At 37.2% G+C, this 12450-nt stretch overlaps 1 protein-coding gene across 1 annotated transcript; it reads left to right on the top strand.

The window, feature by feature from the left end:
* Positions 1–1969: 1969 nt before the first annotated feature.
* Positions 1970–12022, top strand: taf4b (TAF4B RNA polymerase II, TATA box binding protein (TBP)-associated factor). Its single transcript, XM_063001321.1, has 15 exons — positions 1970–2723; positions 3348–3481; positions 3741–4079; positions 4162–4299; positions 5020–5142; positions 5231–5320; positions 5422–5604; positions 7497–7623; positions 7771–7876; positions 8595–8764; positions 10328–10458; positions 10621–10746; positions 10825–10881; positions 11048–11164; positions 11668–12022. The coding sequence occupies exons 1-15, from the start codon at positions 2105–2107 to the stop codon at positions 11800–11802; spliced, it is 2595 nt and encodes an 864-aa protein (XP_062857391.1). The 5' UTR covers positions 1970–2104; the 3' UTR covers positions 11803–12022.
* Positions 12023–12450: the final 428 nt, after the last annotated feature.

A 12450-nucleotide genomic window follows, 5' to 3' on the forward strand; every position in this document is an offset into this window, starting at 1 on the left:
ACAATGATTTCTGCAACTGTTCCTTTCTGTGTCTGAATAATAGAAACTAAATTTGTTGAATGGGAAATTCAACAAATTTGGGTTATTAATTACGAACTTGATCTTAGTCATTTACCATTGCCATTGGGCACTGGGGCTGCTTTCACTGTAAGTCATCAAATGTCATTAAACTACTATCCATCACATTATTGCCAGTGTAAAAGCAGGGTTGACAGTTTGATGTGTTAATCATGAAATGTAAGGATTGCACACAAAAGCACAAAAATAAAAACCTTACAATTAAACAGAAATACTTTTTCATCCAAGTGTGTCTCACTTTGTTGTATTTATCATGGTGGGGATTGAGGGGGTACTGAGGAATTTTGACAAAATTTGGTAGTCAGATGTAAAGCAAACAGATTAATCACAAAGACAATAATTTAAAGGGTAATTAAATGTTATAATTGTTAACAAAAGTTACATAGTACATTACATAAGGTGAGGACATTCACATGACCATTCAGTTTCTTTAAGTGGTGACTGCTGGGCAGCAAAATATTTTAGAAATATAATTAAATTAAAGCAAAACTAATCTTTTTTTTTATGTAAAACCTCATTTCCAAAAAAAATGCTGTGATGATAAAAAAAACGCAAATACATTTTAAGCCTGATTTTAATTGACAAAAGTGCAAAAACAAGGTTTGTAGCATTTCAACTAATCAATTTTATTGTTTTTTGTTTAAATACACTCATTCTACATTTGATGGCTGCAATGCTTAAAAAAAACACATTATGACATTAATTTTACCTCTGTTTTTTTGAATGTCACCTGTTCTTTTAACGATGTTCTTTAACCATTTGGGGATAGAGGACACCATCTATAAAACATATAACACTTCAGCTGCTCAACACTTGGGTCTCTGTTGTCATACATTGCACTTCATATTAAGCCACACGTTTTCAATAGTAGGCACCTGCGCTTTCCTACTATGAGGCTTTGCTCTTGTAACACATGCAGAATGAAACCTTTAAAAAAACAAAATAATTTGAATGTTTTACTTTAGTGTGTGCAGTGCGAGTGATTTTAAGGTACTGGACTAGTAATCAGAAGGTCGCTAGTTTAAGCCCACCACTGCTAAGCTGCCACTGTTGGGCCTTTAAGCAAGACCCTTAACCTACAATTACTTGAATTGTATTCTGACCCAATTGTAAGTAGCTTTGGATAAAAGTGTCCTTCAAATTTTAAAAGTGTAAATGTAATTTTAAAAAGCAATGTTTTATCAGTCACTTCTCTCCAGCCCCATACACAATGCATTGCTATATTTATTTATTTATTATCCACTACATCTTCAGTCATAAGGCAGTGAAGGCAGTTGTAGCCTAGTGGTTTAGGTACTGGACTAGTAAGCAGAAGGTCGCTGGTTCAAACCCCACCACTGACAGGTTGCCACTGTTGGGCCCTTGAGCAAGGCCCCTAGCCCTCAATTGCTTAGACTGTAAGTCGCTTTGAATAAAAGTGTCTGCTAAATGCCGTAAATGTAAATAACTCTGGCACCACCTGAGAAAGGGGTGTCACCAGACCCTCAGTGACCCTAACCAAAATGAAACAACTGGTTAAAAATAAATATTGATAAATGAATGTCTCACACCAAAGAAGGACTTAGATTAGCGAGTGCACATTCTTCTGCATGTGTGAAGATGAAATAAAACGAGTATCTAGAGAAAAACTTTTTTAGAAACTGAGAATCATGGTTTAAATGTAGTGCAGCAGTGTGGCATCTTACTCGACCAGCTGCGTCACTATGTCACCGTCGTTGCTCTTTTTAAACCATGTTGCCCTGAACGCAAAGCCACCATTATGCACTTTTTTAAAGTGTGTAGGGAAAATGTGATACGTGCAATTTGGGACGTGCATCGTTCAGCGAGCTGGCAGCTGATTGGTGGACACTCACAGCTGCTTTATTGCACTGCTAAGCGATGAACAGCGGTTTGTTTAAAATGCTACGCTGAAAGTGTTGCGTCGGGAAGCTAGCAAACGAGATGGCATAACTATATTGTGCTGGTGCTTTTGACATGGCCAGAACGCAATTGTGTTATGCCCTTTCATATATGAGTAAAGTTAAACATGCCAGAAAAGGAAAGCGTGAATGCCTGCGTGAATGAAGCTGAGTCGCCAGAAAAAACGCGAGTATCTCCTGTGACGGGAGAGACTCCAGCAGCGGCATCTTCTCAGGTATCAAATAAACCCAACACACATGATGCCAGCAACGCTTCTACCACTCTATCCAACGAGTCAGTACCCACAGAAGAAAATAAAACTCAATTCTCAGAGCCAACTGAGTCTCACAAAGAGGAGCCTACTAAAGCTGAAACTCCCTCCTCCAGCTCCAGCATAAAGCCTTCTGTTCCTGTGCCATCCAATGTGCCATCTGCCCATATGCCTGCCACTCCCATGGTTATAGTCAGTACTGCTCCTGTCAGGTCCTCCACACCTCTGTTGGTGGGTACGAGAGTGGTGACAGCAGCCAAGGTCAGTGCACAGGCGACAGGGACAACAACTCCACATCTTGGAGGAGTCAGTGTGACCTCTAAACAGGTCCGAGGCCCAGCAGTAACCCAGGCTCCTATCCGTGGGACGATAATGACACTGTCGAGGCTATCAACTCCACAGCAGAATGTAGCACTGACACAGCGACCTCAGACCACCCCTCTACAGCTCCCTGCCAACTTCCAAATTCCTCAAGGTTAGTTTTACAGAGTATTTATAGATATAGTTCTGGCTTTATCTTGCAGGGTTTTCATATTTTTTTTTAAAAACTTTTAATCCTGATGAGAGTTGTGGTAAGTACTGCCTTGGCCTCTGAATATTTTAGGCACAGGGCAGGAGTACATTCTAGAAGTATGAGTACACATGTCATTCCTCACCCACTCACTTCAGGTGAATAGGTGAGTGTGTGGTGCCCTGTAATGCACTTCGACCCTGGCTAGGGTGTACTCCTGCATTGCACTGTTTCTGGGTGTCTTAGGACCCCATGTGACTTTAAACAAACTTTCTAAGAGGAATAGTATTAAAAATAATATTAAGGAGGAAAAATCACACTGATTCGTAATAAGCTCTTAGGGATAGTTTTAAAATTGTTAGAACTGTAAGGTTTTACAAAACCATATTGGAAAATAAATGAATTAGGTAATGGTAAAGTACTGTTTGGAATTTTTTATGGGTGAGGGAAATAATTAATAATTATGAATAATTATTATATTACAAATATTATGTTACAATTAGTCGGTTGCTTTTTTAAGTTTGTAACCTTGATGAAATCCTGTCCCCCTTTAGTATGTCCACATGACTTCTTTGATTGTTCCTCTAGATATGGTATTAATCCGCAGCGACAGTGGGCAGTTGATGTTGGTATCTCAGCAGGCTTTGGCTCAAGCTCAGGCCCAGGGGATAGTGTCCAAACCATCCACTGTCACTACAACTGTAAAAGCACAAACATCCCAGGTGTGTGTTTGTATATTATGTATTCAGCTTATTAGAAGACCTGTGATAAAATATGTCTACTCCAAATTCAATTTATTCACCAAATTGTTATGCAGATTATATGATTTGTAATGAAAACACAAATGTGTCTGTGTTTGACCATATGTATTGTTTTCTTTGTTCTTTTTTATGTATGGAATAACATGCTGAAATTAAGTTTTTTTTCCCCCCCACATATGCTAAATTCCAATTCATACAATATATAATATCTTATTTTCAGACAACTGCAACAGCCAAATCTATCATTAGAGTTACTCTTCCATCTTCATCTGCAACTGTAGCCACCATAGTAAAGCCAGCACCTACAACAGCAACAACTGTTCTCAAACCCAGCTCTTCCACAGCTACCTCTATAGTAAAACCTTCCAGTACAACTGGAAGCACCATTATTAAAACTCACACAGTGTTGGGGGCCCCTGGCATTAAGCCCAGTTCTCATCATGGTACCACAGTAATTAAGACCACAGTTGCTCAGAAGTCCTCAATCTGCACCTCCACAGGGACTGTAAATCAGAAAAGCACTAATGCAACCAGTGCTACCAATACATCTACTGTCAAGGTAAGACTAGTTCTGCTTAGATTTATATATAGTTTTTGATATATCTGGTGTTTAAATGCAAAAACTATCTCTTTTTCTGTAGACTATTGGCAAAGCATCTCTTTCCTCATTAGTGACCCAAACTGTCCGCCCACTTGGCAGTGGCCCTCGGATGATCTCCCCAAATATTCCCATCAAATCCAGCAGCAGCAAAGTCATCACACCGGTCAATGTTACAGCTGTAAGTAAACTTAGCTGTGTGTATAAGCTTGATGCTGGTATTCATGACTATACAGTATGAGCCAATTTCCCAAAATGTGTATTTTATTAAACATGTATTAATTTTGTAATGCAGTCAGATCAAGTTTTATTATTTAGTCCTTCCTAATTAGTTCACTGCAAAAGCTCATGTATTACATTCTTTCAACTTTGTGGTAACAGTTTGCTTAAGGCTCTGCCCTGTTCTGTAATAAATGTGCCTCTATGAACAGTCCATAAATACATGATTCTAGAATAATAGTTTGAAGGAACCCACAATCACAAACATTTTGGAATTATTTAATCTTTTACTTACTGTTATGTGTTCATCTGATGTTAAATGGATATACCTGTCATGGAGTTTACTTAAATTTTAGACACGTCCCAAGGGTAATCAAAACAGACAGGATGCACATGACCACAATTTGTGAATCTGGAAATGCCACAGCTAAACGATGAGATATTTCAGTTAGAGTTTCTGACTAAAATGTTTTCACTTTTTCATTACGGGTAATAAAGTATAGATCCATACGAAATGAAATTCACAGTACAAAAAAGTGCACATATTTAAATGTCATATTACTACTATAAATCTAAGAAGGTATTTCTAATAATCTCCAGTGAAGTATTAAATAAATAATCCAAGGCCAACTTAAAAGATTAAATGATATATTTGTTATTAATGTGTTTTTTTTCTTCACAGGAGACATTAGAGAATGTAAAGAAATGTAAGAACTTTCTAATCACGCTGATGAAGTTAGCGTCCAGTGGGACCCGCTCAGCTGACATGGCACAAAACGTTCAAGCTCTTGTTAAGGACCTGCTGGTATACTGTTACATTATAATGTTAAAAATGTAGTTCGTCCTTCTTCATTAGTGTGAGCCAGATTTAGTATTTTTATTGTGTATTTAAGGATGGACGACTGGAGGCTGAGGAATTCACTGAGAAGCTCTACATGGAACTAAAATCTTCCCCTCAACCATACCTGGTTCCTTTTCTTAAAGTAAGAACTGTTTGCCTTTCATTAGCTTGAGTTTGGTATTGAGCAGGATAGACAATAGACATTGTAGAGAATTTAGTTTATGGTCTTGTTTTCTATTGCAGAGGAGCCTGCCTGCTGTGCGTCAACTTACCCCAAACTCACAACTTTTTATTCAGCAATGTGAGCAGCCAAAATCCTCTTCTTCATCTACAGTCAGTAGCAGCACCCACAAGCCCAGCCTCACTTCCACTTCTGTCACCTCTCAACCTCTCAAAATCAGTGTACCAGTCAGGCCTGCTCAGCTGGTAAGCACAGAATCTTCTAATCTTCTAAAATCATGCACTGGTGTTGGATGATAAAGTCTTGCTTACAGCTGGAGTTCCATTTCATCCTAAATAATCTGGATGGGGTTTAGGTCAGAGTTCTGTGCAGGCCATTTCAGTTCTTCTTCACCAAACTTTTTGTAGAAAATGCTCTTTCTCAGTTTGTGAATGGGAGGCCTGCTGTGCTGAAACAATTAAATTTTTTACCCCAATTGGAAACACACTGGCATTTAATCGCTATAGCAGTAAGATTTCAATTCACTGAAATTACGAGCCACAGTCCAAACTCTATCTAAAACAGCTTTACCAAATTTACAGTTGGTGTAGTGGTAGCCAGCTTTAGTGTTCTCTAGCATCCAAAGCCGAGAACATATGTCTGTTGGACCGCTTGATAATAAATATCATTCAATAAAGCTTTTAATGATTATTTTTGGACTGAAGCTTTAATATGCAGTTTAGACGTATGTGGTGACAACAAAGAAAAACAATTATTATTATATTGTTAAATTTAATAAAATTATATTAACTACATTATTAAATTGTTAAATTAAAACAAATTATTTTATTAATTTACATCTCCTTATTATTAGTCTGAAAGCACTTTTTTAATTTCTTAATTTTTAACTTGCAGATTTTTAAATCAATTGTACCAACAGGGAATTTTAAGATGATTGCTATGCTATTGTAGCTTTACAATTTAAATACAGTTTAATAATTTTGTCCCAGATAGCTTAGAAGGTTCCTTTACCTTTACTGGCTGCAATGAATTCCCAATTAATTTATTAATGACAACGTGCAGTTTGCACAGGAGATTTTTTTTTGCTTCACAACATTAATATTGATAGTAATGAATATCACATTGTTTCATATATAGTGTATATAAAATGACAAAAACCTCCCCCTATTTATTTTGTTTTCAACTTAATACATACAAGAACTCCTGTGGCATTTGCAGAACATATTTGAACATATTTGAGATGCATTTTTTATTTAATGGGCAAAATTGCCACCAAAACATTTCAAAATCTTATTGAAAGATTTGGGTGAGGAGGATCAACAAATCTTGCTGCACGTGATTTTGGAATGAAAAGCACATCGTCAGGTGTCCACATAGTATTGGCCATTTATTGAATCTTGATCTGACTGGAGGGCCTGTTTTGAATTTGTGGGAGATTCTTGGAAATTAGTCACTTGAAATTTTGAACTAGGAGTTTATCTGTATTGATCAATAATTTGGTAGTTTAATTAAAATAAATCTCAAAAGAGAAAAGGAAATTGCTCAGAAGCATAAGTTGATTTTTTTCCTTCATTAAAAAGTTTTATGTGTCAACAAATGACCAACCAGATCTTCTTTTTCAGTTATAAGCTAAATTAGCTGTAAAAAATGCCAGGTGTGATCAGTTTAATGCATTGTGAGTGTTTTCCCTACTAACAACTGAAGGGGAAAGAGGGTGAAGGAAAGCTTCTTCTAAATTATGACTCATGTTTATGACATTTTCTTCAATTTGTCTTCATTTTTAGGTTAACTCCCCTGCCTCCCACACACCAGTATAATTCACTTAAAGCTATACCCGTATCCCACCAGCTCCTCTTGATGCTGTTATTTTCAAATTCCATTTGTCACTGTGTAATCTAATATTCAAAATTTGTTTGTTTTATTGCATTTGTTTGTACTGAAAGATTTTCCATGAATGTCTAAGTCTATTTTTCTCACACCTAAGACACACTCAAGTGTGCAGAGTTCTTAAAACTTAGCTTTGAAATTTACACCTCCAGCAACTGAAAACCCCATAAACTGCCCGATATGTACTAGTTGGGCTAGATTTACTACAGTATGTCAGCATTTGTTGAGTTGAAGTTCTCTGCTTGGTCAGGTGATCCAGCAACCCAAAGGTGTGATAGTGGAGCAGCGTGTTACGTCCTCACCACGTGTTGTTTTTCCAGTACAGAACTGCACACAGTCCAAGCAGCCAATCATTCAGAGCAGCACACAAGCAGCCGGTAAACATTTATAATTGCCCCTCTCTTAAGGGTTTTATTCATTATTTAGTATTTAGTGCCCAAGATGATGATGCAAAGTTAATGAAAATCCTTGACCTTTCCACTGGAGTATTTGTGGATGTGTGTGTGTGTGTCTGTTTTCCACAGTGGCTTTGGGAAGGCAGCACTCCCTTCAGGCATTTAAAGCTCCCTCTGGGCCAGTTCAAGCAGCGCACACACACAGTTTCAAGGACAACACCCCAGGCTCTTTTCGGTAATGGCTGCTTTGCTTCAACGTGGATTTATGTGTCTATCTGTTTAGGTCTAGATAAGAAGAATGCAGGGATACACAGTTTCAATTTATTTTCATTTTAATACCATATACATTTTAAGGCTGTCTTTTGTTGCGAACATTCTTTCCTGGTTGTTTTCTAGGATGGTAATTTTCATATATATACTGATAATATCATTTTAATTTTATAATAATTTTAAGTGGTTTAAAGAACATAACTCGAATTTCCCCCATGGTGATTAATAAAGGAATCTTATCTTATAATGAATTGTAAATCTTCCCTAGCCTTCCCAAACACCTGACTTAAACAGCATTAAACAGTAATGTAGATTAGGACCTTAGTTTTTTTGCTTAAAGAACTAGAAGGCTTTCTGCTTGTATAACAGCAGTTTAAAATTCTAAGCTGTCCTTGAGAGCAAAGGCTTATTAGCATGAATATATAGTTATCTAAGTTCTATCATTTGTCCAACTTCTGTACATGTTTCATGCGACATGAATTGAAGTTCAGTCACCGCCTTAAACATGCGCCGATGGATCAGATTAGAATGTCAGATAATTTCAGGCCAGTATCAGCCTTAATGCTAATTGATGCACTGCTATTAAAAACATCCTCTCCAATGCTCTTTATAAATACACTAGATTTAAAAACTGAATGTGTTCATTAAATCTGTGTTTGTATGTGTGTTTGTCTGGAAATTAGTGATGATGATGACATTAATGATGTGGCTTCCATGGCCGGCGTAAATGTGAACGAGGAGAACGCTCGCATTCTTGCCTCCAGTTCAGAACTAGTGGGTACAGTAGTGCACTCCTGCAGGGACGAGCCCTTCCTGCAGACCACAGCCTTACAGCACAAGATACTCCATATTGGTAACTCTATTAAACCTTTTCAGAAAAACAATAAATCTCTATAAGGCTTGTCTCCTATCTTTTTCTCTCATCCTCAGATCATCCCCCTCACATTTATGTATGTTTAGCTCTGCCAGAGAAAAGGGAGGTGCTGTCTTTGATCATCAGTATCTCTGACATGGCTGTTCCGCTTAATCATGCTAATGAGTGTAGAGTCGCGCAAAATTGCCCGATTGGCAGGAATCCACTGTGCTGCAAGTCAGGCAAAGTAAAAGAAAAAGGTAGACAGAGACTGAATGAGTTAGCCAGGAGGTGGGGGTGCTAGAAGATGTGAGGATGAGGAGAAAAGGACATACAAAAAATTAAAGAGGAGGACTTTGTAGAAACTTGGTTGTCATTAGCACAAAATGCCAAACCAAACTGTTAAACTACTGTATGTTTACAGTTTGTTTGTCTGCTTAGCCTGTTAAGAAAAGAGCAACAACGATATTTGTGGGCCTATGGAAATATAGAAAATGCATCATAAGGCATTACACCACTCTGAGGACAGTTGACTCTCTGCTTTGCCCCTAAGTAGCTGTTGCTACAAGATGTTTCCATGTCAAAGTAAAAGCAGTTAAAGCTTGTTTGGCCAGCTCAAGCAGGGCTTAAATTATATTGACTTGAAAAAAAAAAGAGGAATTCTCAAAATAGGCTTTTCAATGACAACAATTCCACTATTAGTGTTTGACCCTAGACTGGCTTTATGCACCAGTTAGTAGAGGGTATGGCTAAAATAGTCCAGATATTAGGGGTGTCCAAAACCCATTTTCTCATGATTATGTAAATTCTGTATCTTTTTTTGTAATTTCTGCTGGTCTGTAAAGAATCTCCAGTGACCTGACCTCAGCCCCATTGAACAACTTTGCTATGAACTGGAGCATCAACTGAGGATTCCCTGACTAACATCAGTGCCCAGCCATACAATTGAATTTGCACAAACTTCTACAGACATACAGTAGACCCTTGACTTATGAATTTAATTGGTTCCGAAGGGCTGTTCTTAAGTCAAAATGTTAGTTAAACCTATTTTTCCCCATAAGAAATAATGTAAATAGAATTAATCCGTGCCAGACCTCCCAAACCACTCCCTTACCTAACCTTTCTAAAGTCTTAAATGGTCTTTTTGTTATAAATACAAGTATATTTTCCCTTAATCTTAAATTATAGAATAGATAATACTGTAATAAACAATAATAAACAACAATACACAGTAGTACTGTACATAAAAAAAACACATCACATTTCAGTACAGTACGTGTGCTGTACCATACACCATCATACATTTCCTTCTTTTTTTATAAAATGTATCTACCAGAAACAACAACTCTCATATTTCTCTATTATTTCCTTTTTATTTCAATATTACATATTCTGTAATAAACCACAGGGTAGTTTAAAACAGGCACAGTTTTTAGATGCATATATGGTTGAATAGAAGGATATTTTTAGTGTTGGATTGTACTTTGCCAATTTACTTATAAACAAAACTTTTATGTTTTTTTACTGACAATGTTAACCTTGTGTCTATGTGTGAGTCCACAGGTAATTCAATGGGTGTTGCAGAGGTGAATCCAGAGGTGATCGTGTTGCTTTCTCATGCTACACAGGAACGACTCCGAGATCTGCTGGAAAAGCTCAGTAGTGTAGCACAACATCACAATGTATCATACAGGGTATTTAATACAATTACTTGTGCACAACTACTGTGGTCTGTAATATTATACATGTACTCTAAAACGAAACAAATCTAAAATGAGCTTCAACTGTTGGTTTTTGTTTAGACCTGCATTTGTGGCTGTTAAATGCTATTGTACTGCATGTTTTGATGGGGTTAGGATGACTGGCGGTACACTCAGACCAGCGACACGCGCTCTCAACTGAAGTTTTTGGAGCAGCTGGAGAAAATGGAGAAACAGAGGCGAGAAGAGGAAGAGAGGGAAGCACTGCTGCGTATCGCTAAGGTTGGTGTTTATGTATGCATGTGTGTGTGAGAGAATATGAGCAACCCAGTCATCCTGTCTTGTTTCTCTTTACTCCAGAGTCGTACCAGCAGTGAGGATCCTGAGCAACTCAGGCTCAAACAGAGAGCAAAAGAGGTTCGTGTGCAAGGATCGTGTGTATAGTCTTTGAGTCTCACCTGCATGCATTTCTTTTTATAAATCTTAGCATGTTTTCCTTTATTGTCCATGAGGTTTTTTACATGGTGCACTTAGTACAGTATTACTCAGTATACTTACTAGAACATCTTACATTTGCACTCAGATGCAGCAGCTGGAGCTGGCTCAGATGGAGCACAGAGATGCAAACTTGGCAGCGCTAGCAGCTCTGGGACCCCGCAAGAGAAAACCTCTGGAGACTTTTGCATCTGGGACAAACCAGGTACTACTGTACAAATTCATACTGCTTTTTGTTTAGGGTAATTATTATTGCTTTAAGTTATATTTCAAAAGATGTAATGTTCTGCATATGAAATAGTAATACAAAAGCCACAGGGGAAAAATACATACCTTTTCCAATTAACAACTGCTATTTATATATGGCTTCAGAACAGAAAAGAAAAACAATAACAAAAACAAAAGTAAAGCTTTCAACCATGCAGAAGCTAACCTAATACAACAATGATGCGGTGAGATGAGGTTTTGCAGGGTTTTTTTGTACGTTTGTTTTGAGGGTAAATGTCTTGTCATTATACTGTATAGTTCTTGTCCTCACAATCAAGATTGGTGGCAACTGACACCTACTGGTGGTAAATCACAACAGTCTTATTTTAATAGCATCAGTAAATATTTGTATTTGTTCTTTCAAAGAACCATCAGCATAATGTATAAGAATAAAAATATTGTTTACTGAGCCCAGTAACAGATATACTTTGTGTCTTTTAGGTTCGGGGGTTATGTGCACAGAGAACTGTTCAGAGAGGGCCAACACGTGTAACCTTCAGAGATTTGATCTTCTGCATGGAACAGGACCGAACACTTAAACACTCTTTATTACTTTATAATGCTTTCTTAAAGTAAATACCATGCCATTCACCAGTTATATTATATATCTGGTTTAAGATATATAAAAAGATTTAATTAAGTTTGTTTCTTAGTTCATGTTCATATAACTACTTTAAACAAATCCTTATTTTGATATGTATGATTTTTTGAAACATATCTTTTCTTTGTAATATAATTTGTATGTAATTAAAATATTGCAGCATTAAGCTCTTTTTGGTATCATTTGAAGGGGGTTTAAGTTGTTAGTATAATTAATGTAAATTCATATTTTTAGTAATTGTTTATCCTGGTCAGGGTCACAGTAAGTCTAGTGCTATACAAAACACAAGACAATTATATATCCTGGACAGTGTCAGTCTATTTCAGGGCAACACGCTCGCTCATACTCTCATACACACATTTACTTACTTACAGCTAAGGGCAATTTAAAGCAGCCAATGTTGTCTACCTTTATGTATTTAGAGATTAATGTGGACACATGTAGAGACCCAGGACCCCGGAACTCATGCTGCAATGCAACAAACACTTTAGGTAGCACGTATGGTTCAGCTGGTAGCTGTCTTGTCCTAGTTAAACAACATGCCAATGTTATGTTTCATATATATTTAGTGCTGACCAATAGTACTTACACTAATGAGGTACACAAATTAGAAATATGACCAG

Source organism: Trichomycterus rosablanca, chromosome 9, assembly GCF_030014385.1.
Source record: "Trichomycterus rosablanca isolate fTriRos1 chromosome 9, fTriRos1.hap1, whole genome shotgun sequence".
Taxonomy (NCBI): Eukaryota; Metazoa; Chordata; class Actinopteri; order Siluriformes; family Trichomycteridae; genus Trichomycterus; species Trichomycterus rosablanca.

Excerpts from the sequence above, each read along its gene's own strand:
- taf4b (XM_063001321.1), top strand. The coding sequence starts at position 2,105 with ATGCCAGAAAAGGAAAGCGTGAATGCCTGCGTGAATGAAGCTGAGTCG. Across the intron at positions 4,080-4,161 it reads CCAATACATCTACTGTCAAG|ACTATTGGCAAAGCATCTCT; the intron begins GTAAGACTAGTT and ends CTTTTTCTGTAG. Across the intron at positions 4,300-5,019 it reads CACCGGTCAATGTTACAGCT|GAGACATTAGAGAATGTAAA; the intron begins GTAAGTAAACTT and ends TTTTCTTCACAG.